This window comes from Miniopterus schreibersii, assembly GCF_964146895.1.
Source record: "Miniopterus schreibersii genome assembly, chromosome: 20".
Classification (NCBI taxonomy): Eukaryota; Metazoa; Chordata; class Mammalia; order Chiroptera; family Miniopteridae; genus Miniopterus; species Miniopterus schreibersii.
Genome location: NC_138122.1, coordinates 696,895 through 722,386, shown reverse-complemented (window position 1 = coordinate 722,386; position 25,492 = coordinate 696,895). Strand labels below are relative to the sequence as shown.

The 25,492-nt window shown below is 48.7% G+C and overlaps 1 protein-coding gene across 3 annotated transcripts in view; it reads right to left on the bottom strand.

Moving 5' to 3' along the window:
• Window positions 1-451: 451 nt before the first annotated feature.
• Window positions 452-25,492, bottom strand: part of GRIK4 (glutamate ionotropic receptor kainate type subunit 4) — a 415,903-nt gene continuing 390,862 nt past the window's right edge. The window contains exons 15-20 of one of the 3 annotated variants that reach the window (XM_081122925.1): window positions 15,809-15,918; window positions 12,452-12,625; window positions 8,993-9,158; window positions 7,479-7,704; window positions 3,746-3,874; window positions 452-514 (exon numbers count right to left, since the gene is read on the bottom strand). In XM_081122925.1, coding sequence (XP_080979051.1) covers window positions 483-514; window positions 3,746-3,874; window positions 7,479-7,704; window positions 8,993-9,158; window positions 12,452-12,625; window positions 15,809-15,918 — 837 coding nt within the window. In that variant the 3' untranslated portion in view covers window positions 452-482. Of the gene's footprint in view, window positions 515-3,745; window positions 3,875-5,955; window positions 7,705-8,992; window positions 9,159-12,451; window positions 12,626-15,808; window positions 15,919-25,492 lie in introns of those variants that run through there. The other 2 variants (XM_081122927.1, XM_081122926.1) reach the window with 2 other exon arrangements.

The window sequence follows — 25,492 nt, the reverse complement described above, 5'->3', positions numbered from 1 at the left end:
CCTTTATCAGTTTTCAATTCCCTCAAAGCAATTTCTGAGTGCAAAAACTGTGCCCCCAGCATTCCTGAAATGGTGACTCCTAATGAGTGCTTCGAGGTCCAGGCCAAATATCTCTGCAGAGCATCCCCTGACCTTCACTCAGAATTAATCACTTCTTCCACTGGGTTCATAACACTTCCCACAGTGCGACCATGCTAAAGACTATCTGTGCCTCTCCCTAGGTCCTAACCCCCTTGAGAGTAGGGCCGTATCTCCTTTTTAGCACGGTGCCTGATGGGCAGTCGTTGCAGTGTTTGTGGGTACAGTGGGGACTATGTGTACATTTTCAAGCCAACACCGGGTGTTGGTGCTCCTGTTGGGGAGGAAACAGACATAGGATGAGGGTGGAAATGGTACCAGGCTGGAGGAAGGTCCTTGAGGTTTGCTCATTCATTCATTCATTCATTCATTCATTCATTCATTCATTCGTTGTTTATCTTTCATCAAATACTGATGACAGGTAACATGCTGGTCACTGGGATACAAAAATAAGGAAGAGACAGTCCCTGACCTTGAGCTTCTCATAGTCTATGAAAGACAGTCCCTGACCTTGAATATCAACAGACACAAAATAAATGTCCTACGTGTTGATTTTAGAAGCGCTGTCTAGCTGTAAGGAGCATGCAGAGGGCAGGCACACTGTGCTGTGGACACTATTTAGACCCCCATTCTCTTTAGTGCTCCTCAATGCGAAGAATTTAGAATAAAATGTGTACTCACTTCCTTTGTGCTGTTTAACATGGTTTAACTCCTTCAATCTCTATAACAGCCCTGAAGGTGGAATTATTATTATTTCTGTTTCCCACGGAGGGAAACGGAGACTCAGTGGCCTTTCGTAGTGTCTCTAACAAGACCATCTATGGAGTGGAGTCCATTTCACCCACTGCCCACCATCTCGAATCTTATCAAAGCTGTCTCAGGGAAGAGAACTGTCCTAGTGGCTGTGAACAGAACAAACAGGTATACAGGAAGGCAAACGTCTGAAGAGCTTCATTTGTGGGGGTTAGGGATACAAAAATAAAAAAAGTCCATTGGACTTTGGGGGACATCTAAAGGGGAGAGAGAGGATCTAAATCAAGGTCCCTGAGTGAAAACTCTAAGGTACCCAGATACCCATGTGTCTGCCAATTTTACTGCCCACTGCTGTTTCTCTGTAGGATTGAAATCATATATAAACAAATATAAATAAGTAAACGAGTGCACAAAAGGGAAGGGCCTGTGGCTAGGTTTAGGGGTCAGGGATGAAAGGGGAAACACTGGACAGTGGGATTAACTCAGGAGTGACTCAAGGAAAACCAGCTCCAAGTGATGAAATGGGATCAGATTTATAACAGAAAGGAAAGCTGGGGAAATCCACAACCAGTGGGAAGGAGGAGAGAAGCAAGCCCTGAAAGCCATCTGGAGCTGCAGCCTGGTGGCTACCAGCAGGGGCCAGTGGCATTCCCTGCACCACTCAGAGGCTTGGAGGCTCAGAGGCCATGGCCTGTCTCCTCTGGCCTCCTTCATCTTCATATGTTCATTTATTCAGAGGCAGGAACAACTGGACTGTGTAGAAAACTCTGGGTATAAAGGCTGAGAAAAGTACTTGCAAGCACAGTTTCATTAAGCCCTCTAGTGTGGCCCAGGAGAACTCAGTAATTGGTTGCTTTTGCTAGCTATCGGTTGGTATAATCACACAACCCACAAACATTTATTGAATACCTGCCGTGTGCAAGGCTCTGTGGGGGAGGCTAGGGACACAGAAGCCAATAGGACTGGGTCCCTGTCTAAGGTACCATCATCCATGCATGGGAGACCAAGAAGTGCAAGGTCCTATGCTGAGTGCCCCATCCACAGGCACAGGTCGGGACGTGGGTAGAGAGAGGGACCAATGGCTTCCAGGGAGGGGTGTACTGGGACATTTTTCCTGCTTCGCTAATCCGTCAGGTCTTTCACTCTGGTCCCAGGCCTACATCTCCACTTCTATTTTAGAAGGCTTCAGATCAATAGTTAAAATGGCCTTCTTTCCCACCACTCCCATGTTATCACTGATATCACAGAACATTAACACATATTAACCCTAATAATACTCTCATTTTATTTTGACTATTCCAGGCCCGGTCAGGTGTAGATTGCTTTCAGTCATGTGTCTTTTTACTGGGAAGGGCTGCCCACACTTTCCCTGGTGTAAACCCTGCAGGCAGCCCACCTCTTTCTGTGGGGATCTTTCTCGGCACCACCTGCAACATCTAGTCTCTGCTCACAGCCCTGCCCACTGCATAATTCCCCCTCCATGCCTTTCCTCAGGGGCCAGTTGCCTGTAGTCCCCCCGCATCTATTCAGGTTGGGCACCTTCAACACCTGGTTCATTCTATCCAATCCACAAAGGTCCCTGACGTTTGTTTCTGTACCTCCCCCACTTCTCTTTTCTCTGAATGAGCAGAGTTCCTGTTCATTCCTAACCTTCGCTTCACACCTGACCTTCGGGAGTGGACAGCAGGAAAGGTGTGGCCTCACTAGGTTCCTGTGATGGAAGGGGCAGCATTTCCTCAAAACTGCAAAGGGCTTGCCCATGTAGGTATATGTTCCTGGGGTCTCTCCTCTCAGGATAGAGAGCCACCTAGAGAAGCCAAGAAACCCAGAGGCACTCATTCACTGTTTCATCATGTTGAGGGAAGGGGAAGCACATGGTGCTGTGACTCAGTTCACTCCTCTGTGCCCTCCCAAGGGAGGGAGCATGTCGGTAAATTTGTTGCATATTTTGGCAAGGCTGCAATAGGTTACTAGGGTGAGCTATATGATTTATTGTGCAAACTAGGACATTCTGAGTATGAGGGTGGTTCTAAAAGTAACTAACAGGCATTAACTGATTGACAGCGGGTGTGATCTGGGACTCTTCTGGGCAAACCAGTATATGTGTCCCCTAAAGAAATCCTGGGTGCTCAGGGACCCTCGGCTGCACATTAGTTCAGTGTCTGCTCTTTATTCAGCCTGATTTGATATTAGTTCATTCCTTCAAATAAAATATCCACGTGCCAAACCCTATGGACAGCTCTGTGAAGACCAGCGCCCTCAGGAACACTGGCATTATGCCAGAGGAGGTGGGAGTAAACAATGAGTGAATGGAAAATATAGTATCAGATAGTGATGAAGTCTGGAGAGAAAAATAAAGCGGGGTTCAGGTGAAGGGGAGAGGTGTGTGTAGGTGCAGAGGACGATCTCTCTGAGGGAGGCCAGAAGGAGGAAACAAGTGCAGACTGAGGTGGCAGCAACTGGGAGGCTTGGGGAACAGAAAGAAAAGCAGACAGTTGAGGGAAGAACAGATCAGTAGGGACTTGCGGTTACAGGAAGCTTGAATTTAATTCTGAGTGACATGGGAAACCACGGGAAGGTTTGTGCAGACTCATGCTGCCATCTTATTCGTGTCTTTAAAAGAATCACTGTGGCTGCTGGCGGAGAACACTGTGAGGGGCAAGGATGGGAGGGGAACAGCCTGTTTCAGTCGCAGTCCTGAGGTGACGGCAGGAGCCAGGGCAGGAGCCTGGTGCCAGGGGTCAGAGGTGGGGGATGCGGGAGGTGTGGTGGAAGCAGTCTCTACGATGTGCCAGGACCCTGAGAAAGGACTGACCCCAGGCAGCCCCAGCTTAGCCCTAGGTTCCTCCCAAGACATGTTGTCAGAGTGCCCTGGGCGCCGTGGGGAGCGGGTGCACCAGGTCAGCGCCCTTACCTTTGGCTCTGTGGTCCTCCTCCTTGGGGCACTTGCCCCCTTCCCACCACCTGCGCTTCAGGATTTCCAGGCGGTTGTTCTCCTGCAGCTGGAGGATGGCCAGGTCGAACTCATCCCGGAACCCCGAACCTGCGCACAGGAGGGCCCAGAACACAAGACAGGACGTAAGTGTCCTTCTGTGGAGCACTTTGCCACTTCTAGGGAAACCCCCGGCCAATCTGCCTGCTTAACCTTGGGGGGGAGGGGATGAAGCGATGGATGCCCCACCCCAGGAGCATGGCTTCCCTCTGCTCTCCCCCCTCTGCTCTATCCCCTCTGGCCTCCCCTCTGCTCTCTCCTCTGCTACCTCCCCTCTGCGCTCCCCTCTGGGCTAAGTCTGAGTACTTTGTGGAAAAGAGGAACTCTGGCTTCATGCTGGGCACTCAGGAATTTCTACCCTCCTTCTCTTCCCACTGACTGGCAGGTCCCCTGGCCAAGACCCCAGTGTGGGTCGAGGGACAGCTTCCTAGGCAGTGTGGCCCCTTCCTCCGCACCAAGTGCTACCCTTCTTTGTCCAGGTCAACTGACAGGCGGGAAGCTGATTGCAAAGCTTCGCCTCTGCCTCCAGGAGGCCAAGGAGGGAAATCTGCGACATAACCTCTCAGGTGGGCAGTTGTCTATTTTCTACTTTATTTAAATTAATTTCTCAGGCATTTCTAACTCTTTCTACACCACACCTGGCAACTGTTTAGCTCCTCTTCTACATCTGTGCAGAGAATCCAGTTACCAGGCATGCCACACCGTCACACCTGCCTGCCCTGTGCCCCAGACCTGCTCACATTGCTCCTCCCTCCCTCCTCACTCAGATGGCTTCTGTTCAGCACGACTCTTTTTAAAATTTTCTTGACCATATTGGTGAAGGAGCTTTGATTCTAAAATTTAGATGTAATCACAAAAACAAACTTAAATAAAATTGTGGAGTGCTCAATGCCCCAGCACATGCTGAGGCCTGATATCATTAGGGAAAAACTGCCAAGAGGCTGGAAATCAACTAAGCTGCCCAGGGTTCTTGCCCAAGCTCTGTGAAGGCCTGATGTGAACAGATATCCCAGGAAACAGGCTCTGGTGAAGAACTCAGGCAAAGGTTGGAACAAGTAGATTAGTGCTCTCAAACTTCAGTGTACACAGGAGTTACCTGAGGATCGTGTGGACCGCAGACTCTGGCTCCGGGGGTCTGCATTTCTATAAGCTCCAAGGTGACGCCCTGCCGCGGAGCCAACGGCTGCGCTTTGACAGGCAAGGAACCAGGTCAGCTCCCAGATCTCTCTGGGCTCTGACAGCCCTGACTTTACAAATAGAACCTTCCCCACTACAGGCAAGACTGGGCTTGGGCATGCAAGCCCCAAGCCTGCAGCCCCCAATGTGTCTTTGCAACTGATTTAGGTGCATAGCAACAGACCCTCATGAATAGTATACTTAATTCACGTCTGTGGTGAATAGCCACTTGAACTAATGGACGGTGTTAGGGATGGACTAAAGAACATTCCAAGTTGGAAGACAACTATCCAGCCCAGCAAGGCATTTCAGATAGTTTCCGAGGCATTTTCAACCAAACCTCCACAGCACACCGGGGCCCCATGAGGGGACACTCCACCAACTCTCTGTTTGCCTACTTAGCTCCTAAACACCTGACTAATTTTCCACTGCACTCCTTGTTCTGTTTCCCTTTGTTTTCCTGGGTCCAACCACATTGCTTATTCAGTAGTTATGCCCTTACCTCCAGCTTAAGAATGACACACAGGTTTGTCTTTCCTGGACATAACCTGAGCTGGACCTAAATTCCGTCCTATCAGCCTGATCTCAGAACCTAGGCTAGCCCACAGCACCCTCCTGCCTGCCCCTCCCTCCTCCTTTCCAGCTGGTAGGACCCACTGGTAACATGGTCTAGGCTCAAGTCTAACTTGCTTCTCTACTTGTTCTGGGACCTTGGACAAGTAGCCCAACAGCTCTGAATCTCAGTCCTATCCTCCAGAGGGAAGGGCCACATCTACCTCAAAAGTGGGAAGATTAAATAAGACAACACATGTGGAAATAGCAGCCTGTCAGATACAGAACAAATACATTTCTCCTCCTGTTTCCTTGGTTATTGATGAACATTTATAGAGTCAGTCTGCTTTATGTCAACTCTCTATCAGTTTGTTCCATGAAAATTTTTGAAGCATTTAACATTTGAGTTTAATTTGTTTTATTGCTAGAGTATTATCAAGGTACACCTTAAGTTCATTTTGTGGTTCACTACAGGATCTTGAAACAAAATGTCAGCCAGTAAGTTTCTCCAAGGGACCTATAGTCTGTCATATTAATGGGCATCAATAACGTATGCTGGCACACAGAGGGCATGCAGTTTGTGAGCACCCTGAGGGAGACCTCCTATTTATAGAACTGCTAGTGTCAGAATTTACAGAGTTCAAGAATGAAGCATATGGCTACCTATGTTCACTGGTGTGGTTTCTGATCACTCTTTAAAAAGTTATCTGCTGTTACCAAATAATATAGGGAACTATGGAAAAGATGGGGAGGGCACCAAACAGGCTAAGTGTGAGACACTATGGTAGGCACCTGATTAGATTATTAGATTTAACCCTCATAATAATCTTATCAGGTAGGTATTAGAAACCTAATTTTACAAATGAGATAACAGACTCAGAGAAGCTAAATAACCTAAACCAGGTCCCACAGCCAATAACCAGGGTGCATTCCCAGATCTGCCTGACTTCACTCTAGTGCTCTTCACACTGCACAGGTCTACGCGAAGCCTGTAATTTGTAGAGTTCTGAGTTAGGTAGAGATCAAGAGAAGGGATGTGTAAGATGACAGCAAAGATGCACATACTATATATCAACTTCCCCACATGGTCCGATAACCTCAATTCCTGCTTCTTCCCCTGCTGCCTTGTGGAAGAACAGCCTTGGATGAGGTCAGCCCTACACAGCGTGGCTCTCAGTGGTGTGTGGAGAAGGGTGCATGTCCAAATCACCTGGGAAACATTTCAGATCCCCTCCAAAATCACAACAAGCGGCTAAAAGTGCTCCCCTCACCTTCTGGTAGAGCTAGAGGAATACCCAAAGCACAAGTATCCTTTAGAAAGCATAGCTGGGACCACTTTCTGGAAGCCAAACATCTACCCACTTATAACAAACCAGGTGGCACACAGTCAGCAAGCTGAGTACTAGAGCTTCACCCCAACCTCAGGTGTGCTGACTCAGAGCTGGGGCATCAGAGACACACAGATGACTTGAAAGCCATCTTATCTAATTATGCCAGTCTTCTTTTGCAGTAAAACTTTCACCAGAGACACTAATAGCAAAATTAACTCATTTGAGTTTTACCATCTTTCCCTTCTTCCCACTGCTAGTAGAGATGTTAATCATGGAGAAATGGTCAAAGGGCAGGAAGCAGGAGAGGGGAAACAAAGGCTAAAGAATCCACCCAAGGCATCAACATGCCATTTAATAATTAATTAATTAATTAATAACTAATCAATGAGCCTTCAATAATTGATTGAGAACTGATCACTGATTAGTTGAAGCATGTGAGTTTGCTCTTCTTAAAAATCTCAACAGTGCCCACCTAAAGTCACTGTTAAACTGTTTCTTAGGAACAGGGCTGCTGAATTCAGTGCTGCGTTCAGTGGCTCTAGCTACTCTGACTCTGCCTGGATGAAGCTACCCCAGGAGGCTCCTCTCCTGCATACCGACTGGCATGCCAATCCCATAGCCCTTGGTGTCCAGCAGGCCCCCAATCTGAGTGAGGTTGCAGTTTCGCTGCCGATAGTACTCATTCATGGTGGACTCCAGAAGGAAAGCATAGTTGGAATTCAACACCCTGGCGATCCCCTCTTCCGTGCTCTTTACAAACACACTTGGCTGCTTGGAATACATGTAATTCCACATGCGTTGGTAGGTCTGATAGCGGGAATTCTGGGAAAAGAATGCAAGGAAACAGGATTAGGAAAAGAAAAAGAAAATGTTAGTTTAAAAAGCGAAGGAATCAAAGTGGACCTTAAAATTCTGGCCCTTCAGCTACTCAACCCCCTCATTATAGTCAACCTTTTCCCCCTTCCTGTCATCTCTCAACGGCCACTCACAGTGGCAGGAGGAGGGAGTGGGGCCTCTGGTGCCTCTCAGAAGGAGCAGGGTCAGGAGGCACTGTGACCTCTGCCTGGTGGTTTGGTGACTGGCAGCCTAATCTACCCTGGAGAGATTGCCCTGGCGCAGCCTGGGTTCTGGTAGATATGAAAGGAGACTCTGGCTGTGTTCTTTGTTGTCTTTCAGCAGCATTGGGACTTCAACAGAGACCACCTTCAGGAATAGTGGCTGCTCTTTCACCAACCTTAAACTAATGATCAGCCAGATAATAATAGTAACAAGACTGAGAGCATTCTGGGCTCTACCCAAATCCTGTGTTTGTCAGCAGGCACTGAGGCTTGTATGGAAAACAGAAAACTGAAGGCCTTGAACTTGTTTCATGTGAAAATGAATGTGACCGGTTAGACGCCTATTAACTCCCAGGGAAATCTGCTTCCCTGGGGATCCTGAGGCCTGTGGTGACATCCCTCTGTCTGATCCATCTCTGTCAGCCTTGGGGTGCAGTCATCCCACCCCTCAGCTAGCACAGCCCCATGGCAGGGTTTCTCCTGGGCCTTGCCAGGGTACCTCAAAGAAGCCATTAGAGTTCCTATCTGAAACCCATCTAGTCTGGGATCAATAAAACCAGCCTATTTTAATCTAGCTTTCCTTACACTTTAGTCACTTTTCTAATCTTGTTTTGTCTAAGTGCTACCTATAAAATTTAAGTAGTTTAGAAAATATTTAAATGTATACATTAGCCTCATCCTATGCAGTAATATAAATAAAAGTATAGATTAGATCCACTGCATGTATTTTTCTAATACTCATTAAAAAATATAAATGAAACTATTGCAATAAAAAATATTTCTGCCAAATACTACCTAAAATCATCTCAATGACCACTAATTGTCCATGTACAACACTTTGGGACAGGCTGACATTAACCCAAAGTGCTTTGGGGGCCTCATTCCAGGGGTATTTTGTGGAGCAGGAAAAAAATAAACCTCATGTGAGCCTCCAAACTAGATGTTCAAAAGAGATAATGGGATGAGGAGAGATGTTTTTATCTCCAGTGGAAAGATATCTCAACTTTATTGTGCCCAATTCCTGATGTTGGTGAGCAACCAAATATGCTTACTTGGAAGAAGGTCATGCTGGATCCTCCGTGAATTGTGCCGTACTCAATGGTGGTCTGGTCAGCTAGGTCATCCACTGACTCAATGGGCACATCCATGCGCTGCACAGTCAGGAAGGCTGCCAGGTTGGCCGTGTAGGATGATATGATGATCAGCGTGAATGCCCACCTATGTAGGAAAAGACCAGGGAGTCATCATGACCAGGGGCACTCCCAGGAGTCCTGGCCCCCATCCCTAGTCCTGCTGCAACTCAGGAGAGACCAGCGGTTCCTCTTTGAAAGCAGCTCTCAGCTTAGTGGGGGAAGAGAAATGACACAATGTCAGTAAACTGTGAGGGCTGCCTAGAAGAAGACAGTTTTTTTCTTATGTCCTAAAGGAGGTGATTTTTGGGTTGTTACTCAACAGAGGTGTGTCCACGCACATGAGATAGTTTGAGAGACAGTAAGGAATGAGCTTGGGATGAGCTGAAGGTGCAAGCTCTGGGGCTGTGTTCGGAGCTGGGCTGTCCCTTCACAATGCAGCCAACTTTCAAATGAGCATTGCCACTTACTGACGACCTCCCATAGCCGCAGAGACCACCTCACACTCTCTGTACAGCTCAGAGAGGTAAAATTCTTACCCCAGTTTTATAGTTGAAGAAGATGAGGCTCAGAGAAGCAAAGTAACTTGTCAAGTAACACATTGATAAATTAATATTTTAAAACCAGTTCTATGAATTGTAACAGCAGAAATTCTTTAAGATTGTTGAAAAGCACCTTTGCTCAGAAGTTGAAATTAGAAAACACTCACAATGCTCATGTTATTTCAAAATAGAAGTGTGTTTTATTGCATAGATGGAACTGATTTGAAATTACAGTAATTTTGCAACTCAGGCAGCGTACATACAAAAGCCTTTAAAACCACTTTGTCCACTTGCATAGTTTAGACAAGCAGTATGGATTTGCACCCTCACCCATTTGCTTTAGGGGTTCAAAGGTGTATCTAAGCACAGTTGAGGTAGGATAATCACACATTCTGAGTTAGTGGAGTCTGAATTATTGAGGCTTTATGCATTGTGAAGATGTTGCCACTAAGGCATAGGGTTTACCACAGGATTCAGCAGCTGGCAGCTTCCAGGTGGATTTGCAAGAGCAGGAAGTCTTGCTGGACCCTTTGCCATGATGTCCAGGGCTCCTGGGGGCTACCTCCCAGAAGTAGACAGGGGCACTCAAGGACTCAATGGGTGTGTTCATGTGCCAGACCACCAGGTACTTGTGCCAGACCACCAGTAAGGTGACCTGAGTTTAGTGATGGCTTCGTCCTGCTCCACTGTGAGACCCTGAGAAGAACCGTGTGTCCTCTGACCTTATTTGCATGTCTAGTAAAGGGGATGGTAACACCTACTCTGTCTGTCTTCCAGATCTGTGAGATCAAATGAGCCCTCAGTGGGACCGATACTCTGTAAATAACTAGATGAATGTGAGATATAAAGAAATGCAGAACTAGCCCCTCACGTTGATATGGGGATGAAAGTCATTGGCCACCTTCCCTGTGTGTGATCTGTGAGCACCAGTGTCCATCTCTACTCAAACCTTCTTCCCCTGCTCATGTCTGAGCTCTTATGCTCTGTCTATTGGAAGTTGCTTCTCATGACCTTGCTGGGGAGGGGAGAGGGTGACACTCAGGTGAAAGTGACTGTGCTCAGCAACATTGGCTAGTGCTCTGGGTTAAAGAGCCCTGGGTGTGACATCACCTCAGAGTTGGCTATGGAGGTTCCCTCTGCTCCAGCCTGGGGGGCATGTGGCTGTTCATGCCACCGTCACCACGCCACCGCCACCATCACCACATCACCACAGACCAGATGGGGTCAGAGAGTGGAAGTAGCTCAGTGCAGGCCTGTTGCCTCTGCTGAGGAAGCGAACCGTGCCCACCTTCTCTCCGCAGGGCTGTGGAAACCTGGTCCTGACTGGAAAGGTGTTAACCACTGTAAAGTTGGCATTCCTGTCACTTGCTCTGGGTGAGGAAGCTAAGGTAGGCTACGATGGCCTCCCAGCCCCCAGGGAGCTACCAAACCTAGGCCCTGATTTAATAACCAGCTCAGAGCTGGGGCTGGGCCCTCCCATACATGTCTGGAGCATTGCAGCTGAGCCACCTGGGACCAGGTATTGAAAGCACCACAGAGCAGTGCCCTGCAAAGCAGGCTGCAGGCAGGCCATGGGGCCCGATGCACAGCACACGGGAACAAGCACCTTTTGTAAGGAGAAGCCCCAGGTAGAAAAAGATCAGAATCTGCAGCTGACTTCTACGTGTCTCCATGGCTTCCACTCAGATTTCCTGAATTTTCAAGGTGCTCTGTGACTCTCCCTACCGAGATCATTCCTTGTTTCAGGCAATGTGAAACCCAGTTCTCTATGTTGATCCACTTGATTTCTAGGTGAGCACTTTGTTCAAATGTTTTAAACCCTAGTGTACTTGTCATTTATTAGGGAAAAGCAAAACCACTGCTGGGAGGGGGTGGCTGTTCCAGCTGTATTTTCACATCCCCATCAGCCCTCAGATACCTGTGCAGATGACCTGCTGTTCCCGGCATGGGCGTCCAATAGTAGAAATACACTTGTCCTTTTCTTAGTCTTACACAGACTGGTGAGGAAGTCCTATAGGCTGTGACAGCCAAAACCCAAGAGTGGGCTTCTAGAGGGAGCTAGGAGCTCGTGCTCTGCACTCTTGCCTTTCTAGGTATGTGTACATTCATTTCCTCCCGTCATGGAATAATAGGAATTACTTGTCTGTACATCTACACAGCACTTTCAAGTTCTCGGGAGAGCTTTGCCACACACTGAGTCAGCTGACCGTGTTCTTTTGCTCTGGGTAAGCCAGGAGGAAAAGGGAGTCTCAGGTAGAGGCTGGCTTGCTGCCCATGAGACCAGAGGCTGGACTTTGTGCTGTCAGCTTGCTCCCAGAGGCCCCGCCTGAGAATTTGCATTTCCCACCCCTGCTGAGGTGGATAGGTCCGGAAAGCCCCCAGGGCCAGGTGCAGAGGGAAAGAGCTGGTAGAGGAGTGTGATGTGGCAGCTGGGCTGGATGCCTCCTGTAGGGAATCCCTGCCACAAGCTCATATTTGCATACATCTGCATACGCCTTTGCAGCCCAGCCTCAACCTCCGTTCACTTTCAAGTCTGAAAGTTATTGCTTTGCTGTGGGCCTTTAAAGCTGTTTTCTCAATCCATCTCCTTTCCTGCCTTGGCTCCCCTCTGTATCCAGACTTGTGGGGCACAGAAAGGGGAGAAGGGGATAAGATGGCACAAAGCGTGCCCATCCACTGCCTCCAAACCTTCTGAGGTGGCATACTGCATCTCAGCTCCCAGCTAGTCTACTTTGAAAGGCAGAGGCTACGGGCACCCCTCAGGGTGGCAGAGCAGGGCTTATCTGAGGGCACCCTCTGTGTCCCTTCCCCATGTGGCCCTTCTCTGCCCCAATCTTACCAGACACCACTGACACAGCGAGTAGATAAGGCTCGAGGGGCGATGGTGGAGCCCTGCTGCATGAAGCCTCCAACCGGAAACCAGAGGCTGTTGCCAAGGGAGTACTGGTTCACCAGCAGGCTGCACTGGCCCTGGGCACACGAGTGGGGGCTGTACCACTCATAAGGGGTCAACCTGTGGGACAAAAAGAACATGTACCAGTGCCATGGAGGGGGCGTGAAGGGGAAAGTGCTGGGAAGAGTTGGGGGCTCTCCTTCCTGGCCTCAGGTCTGTATTGGTCACTGGCCTCCTGGCCTTGGTCTAGCCACTTCCTTTTATTGGATTTGGATTTTCCTAACTGAAAAATGAGGGGTTGGACTATATTGGCAGTTTTCAAACTGTTTTTCTTTAATCATCATAGAAACATTTTTATTATTTCAAAATAAATTCTGATGCAGAACTCTAATGTACAAAACAGATGAAAGTGGGGACCTGTGACTGGAAGCTGGAGTGTGCAGCAGGTGGATAGGAGGGAGGTGACTGTCCTGACACCCCAGCTCCCTGAGGTCATTAGGAGCCACAGTCTGAAACCCTCAGCCTACGCAACGATTCTCACACTTTAGCCTACATCAGAGTCGCCAAGAAGATTTGTTAAAACATACACTGCTGGGCCTCACTCCCAGAGCTTCTGATCCAGTAAGTCTGGGTGAGGCCTCAGAATCCTCAAGTTCCTAGGCGGTGTAGACACCACTGATCACTGGCCTAGACAGTTGCTCAGGCCATGGTTTTCAACACTTCGCGTTTCTGTCACCTGGGGACTTATAAAAAATGCCAATGACTAGATCCTGCCCCCAGAGGCTCTGCTTTAATGTGTCCATGTAGGGCCTGGGCATCAGTGTTTTTAGGGCTCCAAGGTAAATATAATGAGCACACAGGGCTGAGAAGGTTCCTCGGAACTGCCTGCTGTGAGGTGGCCGCACCATCCCTCTCAGCCTTCCCACTGCCTCTCCGAGTAGTGCCCCTGACGTTAGGAAGCCCGTCCTTCCTGCCTGCAGACAGACATGCTCCTGTTCAGCAGCCCCCCAGCTTTGGCGAGAGAGGCCTGTGTGGGTCTGTGCCCGCAGGGCGGTGCTGTGGGCTGGCCGGGTGGTAGCAGGATGCCTTCTCCATTCTCTGCGCAGCGGCTCTCGCTTGGTGTCTCCGAGGACTGCCCGCGTTCCCATCGCTGCTGCTCGCTCCTGAAGTCGGGGCCAGCGTCTTTTGGCTGTGTCCTGAGGCGGCTCCTTCCCCCTGTGGCCTACGGAGCTGGCTTACACTCATCCTTGGTGGATCCCAAACCTACAGGCCACTGGAAGTGGGCTTCGAACACACAAATTCCTGGGCCCCACCCTCAGAGATTCTGAGAGGGTTAGACCTGGAAATTCAAGTTTTAAAAGCTCCCTGAGTGACTCTGGTATCAGATGGCTTAGGAGTGGCTGCCTTAAACCAGTGGTTTTCAAACATTTTTTTCCTTCTAAAATCTTACCCAAAAGTACAATATATGAGATAAAAGTGGAGCTGGTCTGAATGAAGATGGGTCAAGGATCCAGAGCTCTGACTGCCCAGCTTCTTCTCACTCTCCCCCCGAAGTCTTTGGTACCTCCTTAGGTCAGATTATCCTATATATTATATATTACATATATGTGTGTATATAACATGGTGTTATATATACAGTAGGTATGATATGTGTATATGATGTATGATCAGACCTTTAGTACATTTTTGATTAATCTCTTTGTTAATGCTGGATCGGGGCGGGGGCATGATGTATGTATGTGCAGGGGACAAAGAAGGGGCTTTTTAACCCCCAGGGCGGGTAAGCATGGGGAAGCAGGCATGTGTGCCTGTGTGCGTGTGTGTGTGTGCGTGTGCGTGTTTGTGGCAACCAAGACAGAAGACCATTTCCAGGACCCTCAAGGTCACCTGAAAGCTGTGGGTTGCTAGGTACAGGAAAGGGCTCAATCAAAGGGGGCAAGAGTGAATTAAGGAGCAGCAGAGCCAGGCTCCTGGGGGGCAGCGTCCTAAAGGCAGTGGCAGATAGTGCAATATAGTGGAGTGGGTGCCAGACAGCAGGCCAGTTCCCACAGGACTCCTGCAGTCCCTGACCACAGGTACTTGACACTGACCATGACTACAGCACACCGGCAGCCTTTGAAGACAACCAGGCTGTAAGTAAGGTCTTCTCTGTGGGCCCAATGGCTTCCTGAACTTGGCTTTGAGCTCCACTGGAAGAAGTGGAGACTGGATGACACAACACCCCCAGGTAGGCTGGGAACTGCCCCCGGGTTAGGCACTCTGTGGTCTTTTGGGCCTTATAACTGGAGAAAGCATACATTCCCCTAGGGCCACTGAAGACATGCTTTGGGGAAATCCCCACCCCACAGAAGAGGAGCACACACTTTGAAATCTGGCCTGTCACTGTGGCCCTGAGGCAAAGCAGGCTGAAGAGACAGCAGGAACAGAGCCACTGCCAGCTCTGTGGGGGCTCCTCCTGAGCAGTTCAGCCGTCCAGTGTGGCAGCCTGAGGTCTGGGCAGGCCCAGGGATTCTGAGGGAGTGACCCATGAGCCCCTAGTACTTGTCCTGCTCCTGGGCAGTGAGCTGGCCAGGCTGGTCCAATTGCCCTCAGCCTCAGAGAGAACAGCCCTTCTCTGCACACATCCTAGGGAGGCCTCAGCCAGGGGAGGCTCCTCAGGTTCTCCCACAGGCCATGGACAGTCTTGGGTTTCTGGGGAGAAGGGAGGGCTTACTCTTCCCGGCCCCTGATCTGGGCCATTTGTCTTAACACTACTGGCAAATGCCCTCTCTATCCTTCCTCCCTGCCGTCTGCCATCCTCATGGTTCCCATTCAACAAGGCAGCTGTGTTGTCATAGACAGATCCAGGCTGGGGAAGGGCCAGGCCTGCTGCAGGGGAGGCCTTGGCACCTAGGGCTCTGGTCTCCCAATTTCTATTTCTTATCACTCAACACTCGGCGGCAGATCCTGGCAAACTGATACCAGAGCAGTGGAATGCATAGTGCTTCATAAGAGTGATCTTCTTGCCTCCGCCCCCCTTCTCCCAAGGCTCCTGCACAAGCAGGGGCTGGAGACTGGGGCGCGGGAGGGGGAATTGACAGGGCGCATAAGCAAATTTGGACACGCTCACCTGTGGGCGCTGTGCACGCCGGGGAGTGTGTGTGTGCGTGGGTGGGGGGACAGCGCCAGGCTGCCCGCTGGCAGAGAGGTTCAGGTCCCGACTCCCGGCCCTCCCCGTTTGGCACCGAGGCCTCCCCTGCTCCCTCCCGGGCAGCCCCCAGGCCGAGGCCGAGGCGGGCGGGTGCGGCGGGGCGGGCACGGTACCGGGCCACCAGGAAGAGCACGCAGCTGACCGCCAGGTAGGCGAGGAGCGTGAAGAGCCAGACGCCCGGGGAGAAGGGGTCCAGGAAGGAGAAGTAGCCGGGTCTGCGCCCCTGGGATGGAGACAAGAGAAGGTTCACTGTGCGGCCGGCAGGGCGGCGCTGCGGGGGGGGGGCGAGTGGAGGGCGCGGCTGGGAGCGGAAGGCCGGCCCCCCACCCCGCGCCCGGGGGAGCCGGGCCCCCACCCCGCGCCCGGGGGAGCCGGGCCCCCCATCCCCGCGCCCGGGGGAGCCGGGCCCCCACCCCGCGCCCGGGGGAGCCGGGGCCCCCCACCCCGTGCCCGGGGGAGCCGGGCCCCCCACCCGCGCCCGGGGGAGCCGGGCCCCCCACCCCCGCGCCCGGGGGAGCCGGGTCCCCACCCCGCGCCCGGGGGAGCCGGGCCCCCACCCCGCGCCCGGGGGAGCCGGGGCCCCCCACCCCGTGCCCGGGGGAGCCGGGCCCCCCACCCGCGCCCGGGGGAGCCGGGCCCCCCACCCCCGCGCCCGGGGGAGCCGGGTCCCCACCCCGCGCCCGGGGGAGCCGGGCCCCCCATCCCCGCGCCCGGGGGAGCCGGGCCCCCCACCCCGTGCCCGGGGGAGCCGGGCCCCCCACCCGCGCCCGGGGGAGCCGGGCCCCCCACCCCCGCGCCCGGGCCCTCGGGTGCCCGTGCCTTTCCCGAGGGGGCCGGGGCCACAGGCGTGGGCTCCTCCTCAGCCGCCGCGAGCCCCCTCGCGGAGCTGCACGCCCCCGTGTTTAGTTGCCAACATTAAAGACTGGGAGGTTTCGTTAAGAACCCAGATGTCGGGCTCCTTGTCTTTGACGGTGACCCCAGCGCCGGCCTGCGCCCCGCGCCCGCTGCCCTGGTGGCACCAGCCTGCAGTCACTGGACCAGGCGCTCCCAACCACCCTACACGGGAAATAATGTGATTTTATGATGGCAGGAATCTGGGAGGTCCATGGAGGGGACAGAAAACCAGTATTAAGCTCAGGGTTCTATGAACAGGTAAAACTGATGAGCAAATGTCTAGTTACAAAGAACAGCGTCCCTTTGCCGCGGCCGGCCGCGCCTGCACGGTCACCCCGCGCGCCCGAGCCCCGCGGGGGGGCTGAGGGCCTGGGCCTGGGCCACGAGCTCCGCCTAAACAGACGGGCTCCTGGTGCCTCCTCCGTCCTGACTGCGTTACTCTGTCTCTCACTGAGAGAGATCTACGAAAAAAAAATTTTACTGTTGCTTTCTGGATCTGAAACCCCATTATATGCTCAGTGTCAGAAATCTATACCTGATCATATCACAACGAGGGAAACTGAGGAAAATGACCGCACTGTGTAAAGCTGCCATACATGAAATGGGTGGTAAGGCATGAAGCACAACCATGGGGAAAATTCCTAGAGACTCTACTTATAAAACACAGGGCATCACACAAGGAAGAGCGATCAAGACATAAACACAGCTCCGCTGAAACTCCTCAGGCACTTGGCAGGACGGCATCTGATTCTACTTGTGACTGAGCGACGCCCCCGGAGGGCAGAGAATAAGCAGTAATTTGAGATATGGGTCTGGGCTCATACTGCCTTGGCTTGGGCAGAGCCCAAGCAGTTTATATGATGCCAGAGAGAAGTGTGTTGCTTGCAAGGCTATGATCGCCTACCGTTTTTTCTATGGGGAGGCGTTAGATGGCTTCCTTCCCAAGACATCTGAGTTACTGGTGCTTGGGGCAAATCGGATGTCATATGCCACAGGCATTCCTTCCAAATAACAGATTTTTCTTAACCCAAAAGATACACAATGGTGACACTTTTCCTCTGAATAACTATAAGTGCTTCACTCTGCTCCCTGGGCTTCAGCTCCCAGGTCTCCACACTGACAGGTGGGAGACCCTGGGAGGGTCCTGACCCGCGGATGTAAGTGTCTTGCTGAAGTCGGTGATGGCTCTGATACCTCTGGTGTTGACTTGCCACCTGCGCCGAACGAAGGGATGCCATGCTCCCCTTGGTTCCGGTGGCAGCTGCACTGCATCCTCTCCTTTCTATCTTTGCAACTTGCTCTAAAAATGTCTCTAATTAATTCCACACCTTCTCCCCAATGTTAGCCCCTGAAAGTGCCCTAAATATTATGTACTTGTAGCCACCACTAGTTATCAGTTAGCCAGACTGTCCAGAACGGAATCCTGGCTTTACCACTTATAAACTGTATGACATTGGGTCATGATAAATAATGCCCTGATACAACAGATGCTGTACTATAGGCCTGCACGTGGATTGTACACCTCTCTGTTGACTGTAAGTTGGGCCAGTTCTGTCTGGTGAATACAACCACTTTGAAGGTAGGTAATTGGTTATATATAGTCTATGTCCCAATTGTCTAAGGCAAGTCAACCCTGCAGATGGGATTGAACATTAGATGGCACCAAAATTAGAAATGGTTCCCTTGACTTTTGTACTGTGCTTCAGACTGACCACATCAAAGCCAGCATCCTTGATGTTATCTGATGGTGGGAGAGGCCCAAATGGCTGTTTGCCAATGGCCCAGTCCCAGCATGGTGAGATTCTTTGAACGTCAGCAGTGGAGCTGCCCATGGACCATGAAGTGGCACTAAACTCCCCTTGCATGTAGAAAATTCCTCTTATCCTTAAAAAATCTTTTAACTCGCTGATACTTAATTCTGTGTGTACTGGAGGAAATGACATTATAGGGAGAATGCAGTTGCTTTCTCAGAGTCTGGAGGCAAATGCATAAGAGCCAGGTAATGTGGGACAAGTAGTGAATTGAAACACAGGATCTGGACTGAAGCCTGGCTTCCCCCTTACAAACTGAGTGGTATTGGGCAAGTTACTTAACTTCTCTGGGCCTCTGTTTCCTTTTGTAGCATGGGGTAATAATAATAATATCTATCTCATGGGGTTGTTTTGAGGGCTCAGCGACACTAAGGGCTGTGTTTGCGCTTGCCTCTCTCCACCTAATGGCAATCAGGAATGAACGTGGAGGAGGGGGTGGTATGTGACAAAAGGAAGCTTACCTTTATATTGAGACTTCCTCAATGGACAAGAAATGCTATTTTCTATCCTACAGTGACACATGCTAAAGATGCTTGGGGGAGAATGCTGTCTGGTTACAGTCACTTTCCATAACTCTTGGAGTTTCTGTGGGTTATAAAATATGAATCATGAGGGTTTTTCAGGGCTCCCCAGGGAAGCCATTAGGGCAATACCGGGCTCTCTTCTGGAAGGATGGCTCTTAGAAGCCAGTGATTCCAATCATTGGAACTCAGTACCACCTCAGCCTTTCCAGACAGACAGAGTGGGTCAAATTATGGTGGATTCTTTTGTGCAGGTGTAAAGCTGTGCACCCCAGTCACCATTTCCCTACATACAACCTAGTGATATGAATTTTCTTCCTTCCCTGCTTTCCATCCCCTCCCCAGTACAGCCAATGACAAAGGTTCAGCATGTCCTTCATGTAGTTTTTCCAGTTTTTGGAACTAAGGGCAATTTATAGAGAAGTTTCCTTCCACTCCCAGCAGTGGCCAGTGGTCAACAGAGTACACTTGAGATGAGGAGATGAGACGACCATCTCTATCACTCCTTCCGGGGGAGGCAGGACAGGATTTCCTCCAGCCTCAACCCAGTAACCAAGGACAGCCCCCCTCAGTGTGTCTGCAATGCGTTGTCTTGTTGAGATTTTGGTTTAACATGCATTTCTCACCTGTGACTCCAAGAGGGGAGCAAAGTAAGCAATTAATTCCTCTTACATAAAACACCCAGCTGGGGTTGTTGCCTATATATAACCCAGATGCAGCATATCTATTTTCACTTTGCTTGTTGGAAATCTGGTATGAGTAGACCTAAGTTCTAACCCTGGCACTGACCTCGTCTTGTTGAGTGATCCTAGGCAAACCACTCAACTTCTCCACGTTCCATTTCCTTTTTCCATAAAATGGTACACCACAATCAACATGAAAGGGGATCTGAGAATTACTAAAATAATGTCAATAAAATATTTTCAGCTTCTTGAGAGAGGAGCACTCAATAAATAATCAATATTAAAATGATTTGGGAAGCCATATTTCCATTATATGGGCTCTATGTTATTTAGTTTTAAGAAATAAAATGATTTATTTTCTATCTTCTTGTAATAGACTATTAAGCAGCATTAGAAAGGATTCACATTGTTCTTCATTGTTTGAGACAGTCTTTCTGAAATGAAAAGACCTCGAAAAAGGGGTAATACATCCAGCAAAACTGCTTAGCGATAATTTAATGTTGGCATTTCTTTCTTTCTTTCTCAGTTTTTAATCACTGTTTGTTTTTTACTTTTCTTGAGAGGGATAACTTAGCCAAGAGCTAAGAGGAGAAAAAGAAGAGAGTATGAACGTTTCCCATTTGTTCATCAAAGACAGAGCAGCCCACTATGGGGGGAATTAGGAAACTCACATTTTAAACAGAATCTTAGATGCTCTGTCTGGCTTAGATGCTCTGTCACACAGAGCAGTATCCTTAGATGCAGTATCCTTAGATTAGAAAACATCTTGAAAGATCACCTAATACAAGGCCTTGATACAGAAAAATACATCTGCTATACCATAAAGGTAGGTAGTTGGGAGCGTATGGACTTATAGACAGAAAATCTGGGTTCAGTGGGACCTCCACCATTGCAATACTTTTCTTGTTTCCACTGCACCACTGGCCACCACTAGCCTCAGAATTCTTCCATGTAGAATGGGAATCATACTACTGCATTGGGGAATTGCTGATAAGCTAGAGACTATATGCAAAAGTGCTTCATAAATAGAGATGCCTGAAAGATGTTAGTCAACATACAACTATCCTGGACATGTACCCAACCTCCTTAAATATGTCAATACTGATTTTTTAAAAACATGATTATCCATGTGGGGATCATATGTGCCAAATGCTGATGCCCAGGTTGGTTTCCAGCACTCGTGGCACCTTGCTACAACAGTCAGTGTGTGCCTGAGGAATACAAACTTACTCTAATATTAGTTTGAGCAAAACATCATTAGGCAAATTGCTATTGCAGCTAAAAGAGAGAAAATTAAGTTATATACTCCAGTGTCAAACACAAATGTTGTTGTTTTTTTGTCTTTCTATGCTCTTTCTCCCTTCCATTCACACAGCTACTTGGGAGCTTATATGATGCGCCAATACCAGAAAGCCTTGGACTGCAAAATGTCCATAGGGTTATACTGCAGCACTAAATATTGAACTGCTCAATAAGAAATGAGCTCATATGCCAAAGAAATAAAAAAGCCTTGAACTTCAGATGTCCTGTCATTTGACTTCCATACTTGGAGCACCAGGAGACACCCCGGATTCTAAAGGCTGGGCTCTCTGTGTGTGCCTGGAAGCTCATCTGGCCCCAGCCATGGAATCTGGTGCCTTCTCATGTGGGTGTTATGTTGTGTGGCATATGCAGGCATCAGAGAGGGAGAGGGCAGCAAGTTCAGGTGGCAGCCATGGTCAGGCCTGAGCAGAAGGTGTATGTGGGCTGCCTGAAATATTTGCCTCCCATCTCTTTTTGTTCTCAAGACTAATGTAGTAAAGTGCAGGAAAAAAGTATTTAGGTCACTTGTCCTGACAGAAGCCAAGCTTATGGGATTCAGTGCTGTCCAACCACAAGCCACAAAGGAAAGTAGTGCTCACTGCCCACAGGATCACAGGGCACCTCCCTCTCTCTCTTTCTTCCATACTTACAAGTAAATGCTGCATGTTAGAATGACCACATTTTCCGTACCAGAAGTCACAGCATAAAAATGTATGGTCTGACAAGAGGATACCTTTTTCTTAATGTATCTCCCACTAGGACTTACAGAGAGAGAGAGTGTAATATAATGCAACATGCAAGTGCTATAATAGAGGTACAGCAGAGGGCAGGAGCTCAGAGGAAAAAGCTATCAACTCCATCTAGTGGAGTTACATTGAAGAGCAAGTGCCATTTGAGCTGGATATTAAAACACTAGGAAAGAATTTGTTAGATGGTTGAGAGGCAAGAAGATAAGCATGAACCTAGATTAGGGGCACGAGACACTGACATGTAGTGAGCACTATGGGTGACGGTGCCTGCAGGTGAAGAACTGGAAATGGGACAGGAGAGATGGGCTTCATTCTCCATGCTGATAAGGTTGTACTTTTTCTTGTAAGTGATGGGCATCCAGGGAATGATTTTAAGTAAGAGGTTGATATGATTACATTTATAAAAAATAAATAAATAAAAATAAATTTAAAAACAACTCTCAAGCAGCAGTATGAATTGAGGATAGACTACAGTGGGGAGCAACTCACATATATTTATTAAATATAATACTGTTATTGTGCATATGTAAGGCACTGTTATATATGCATACATCATATGTATCTACATTAAATTTGCATGACAACCTATTTTTACAGATGGAGAAACTTAGACACATGTAGCATGCAATTCGTAAGTGTCAGATATGGGAGTAAACCCCAGCAGTCTGGCTCCAGAGTCCATGGTTTTCACTCTGCTGCTTCCCAGTGATGCAGGTGGTGGTGGCCCTCTGATGGAGATACAGTATGAATAAGAACCACCCTGTCTTCAAGGAGGGTACAGGCCACTGGAATGGCAACAGTTCAGGGTAGAGTTACGGAGAGCCTGAACCAAGGCAGGTTATGTGGGCACAGTACAGTGGTGGGCAAAAGTAGGCTTTCAGTTGTGAGTACATGAAGCACAGAGTTTATTCTTCTTTGTAAGAATCATAGCTTGCATGTATTTTTCTATATGAACTGTAAACCTCCTTTTGCCCTCCCCTGTATATTTGAGAATTATTTAGGAGGAAGCTGACCAGTTGAACATGCAAAGTAATAAAAGTGAAGGACAGCTCAGGTGACTGATGGGAGATACTGTTATCTGAGGTGGGGCAGAGGGGAGGAAGGAGAAATTTACTGAATGCACTTGAGACACTGTACTTGAGGTGCCTGTGAGATATTCAGGTAGGCAGATCTAGTGAGGTGTTAGAAATATGCTACCAGAATTCAAGGGAGCAGCCAACGTTAAATTTACAGAATTGGGAGTGGGGGAGATTACCCAGACAGTAGAGTAAAACAGAAAGAGCCACAGACATCTGAGAGAGAGAAAGAGGGGGGGGAGGGAGGAGAGGGGTCAACATAAATGATGGAGAAAGCAATTATCAGAGAAGCAAGAGGAATGGCAGAAGAAAATGATGATTTGAACACTAGGAACGGAGAAAGTTTTAAAAAGTGGAGGGATCAGCAGTAACAAACTCCAAAACCAGAATCCTTAGCCGGCTCTGAGTGGCAGGGAGTAAGTGGTAAAAAGAGAAAAGCAGTCTTCTGATTTTGGTCCTGATTTCTGCCTGAGCAGAAACAGTTTATACCCCAAGGCTGGGAAAAAGAAAAATATTCCATAATAAACTCTGGATGATCCATGTTCGTGAAAAAGCCTAAAAAGTCTTGGATTGCTAGAAATTCATGAATGATTTCTGGTTATCTGTAAACTTCAGAGACATACCTGTCACCACTTATTATTTTAGAGGGTTTTGTAGTAAACCTTCACTAGACATTTACACTTGGGGTGATTATTTTTATTTTTGCCCATAGGTTTGATTACTTTTTGGTGAGAATCACTCATGAGATAGGTTATCAGAATTAAGATAGTGATTCTGGGTCCTTAAAGATTATAAATAAAATTAAGTATGTTTTTGTTCACAGATAACTATCGGCTAGAGAAAATTCACAAAATAATGAATACCCAGTATTCAACTTTTAATTTCATTAACTTAACACTATTGTATTAGAGAGAGCTCCTCTCTGTAAGTTTATATTTAGGCTCTTATGGTGGACTCTGCCAGGCTGCCCGCCAGACTGTTAGCTCTTTCTGCTAATGCCTCTGGTTTTAGATGCAACAGAGTTCATCTCAAACTTGTTCTCACCGGCTGCCCTGGTCTAGTTAGTTCAGAATTGTTCTCTCCCCAGTTGCCTTCTGGGAATTTCCTAAGCACACTGCCTCATATGCAGAAAAATGCACTCAATAAATATTTGTTGAGTAAATGCATAAACTGTCAGTTCTGCTTAGTGTAAGGTGTTCATGCCAGCACTCAATTTTTACTCATCTTGGCCCGTTATAAATCAGACCTGAGTTACTGTGTGGCACACGCATGCCTCTGTGTGGAGGCTAGAAGAGGCGAGGAGTCCTCACCAGATAAGGAAACTGTATCCGTTAGGATTCCCCAGAAAGAAAGCACCAGTAGGGGGTGTGTGTGTGTGTGTGTGTGTGTGTGTGTGTGTGTGTGTGTGTGTGTGAAGAGATTTATTTTAAGGAATTGGCTCATGTAATTGTGGTTGCTGGTAAATCCAAACTCTGTATGGCAGGTTAGAAGGCTGGAAAGCCAGGCAGGTTTCTATGTGATGCTCTTGAGGTAGAATTGGCTTCTCCTTCAGGAAACCTGCTTTTGCTCTGAAAGCCTTCAACTGATTGGATGAGGCCCATCCATGTTATCAAGGTAATCTCCTTTACTTAAAGTCAACTGATCATAAATGTTAATCGCATCTACAAAGTATCTTCACAGCAGCATCTAGATTAGTAGTTGACCAAATATCTGGGCACCACTGCCTCTCCATGCTAACACAACACTTCACATCCCAGGAATTAATGTAGGGACTAATATAGTGGTAGGTTTGCAGGTGGTAGAAAACATTTGGTCAATACAATAGAGAAGGTCCAGAGGGTTGGTCAATTAAAGTTTAGTTCTGGTCAGAATTGATGCAGTGGTGTCTTAGGGGGTGAGGGTGGCCTAGCAGCAGATGTCCCCAGGAGATGGAAATACATGGCATCAGGTACCTTCACCCACATGGTTCCTCATGGTCCATTGGATCATGAGCAGAGCTTTAGTTCCCTTGGTGCTAATCAAGAAATCAGACCAGAGCTTAGTTGTGTGGTCTGGGCACAAAGGCTATGTGTTTCCATTTGTTTTTGGGTGCTTCCTCAGGGCCCAGTTGCTGGAATGGGTTAGGTGGGCTTGAGAAACAGTGCTAGCTAGAAAACTGCCTAGGAGTACTGCCAGGTCTAACTATGACAAGATCACTGTTCCGAGAGTTAGGAAACCTGCATCCCAGGCCTAGCCCTGTATTAGCTCCATGTGTGACTTTGATTCCTTATGTCTAAGATGGGAATTATAATCCTTGCTCTTCCCTCAGAAAACAGTCCGGAGGACCAAATGAGAAAGAGCACACAGAACAATTACTGAAAAATCCCACCAATGAGGATGGAGGCCTGGTGTCGTACGGAGGACGTAGGCTCGAATCACACCGCTCCTGGGTTGGAACCCTTTCACTCCTGGGTAAGTAGTCTTGTTTCAGTTTTTAAAACTGATTGCACCTGCTTCCTCGTTTCTAATGCAAGAACAGCTATATTAGTTTCCCAGGGCTGTTACAGCAAAATACCACAAATCGAGTGGCGTAAAATAACAGAAACGTATCGTCTCATAGTTCTGAGATAGAAGCCCAAAATCAAGATGTTAGTAGGGCCATGCTGTCTCTGAAGTCTTTAGGGGAGAATCCTCCCTTGTCTGTTCTAGCTCATGGTGTTTGCTGACAATCCCTGCATTTCTTGACTTATAGATGCATCACTCTAATCTCTGTCTCCAAATT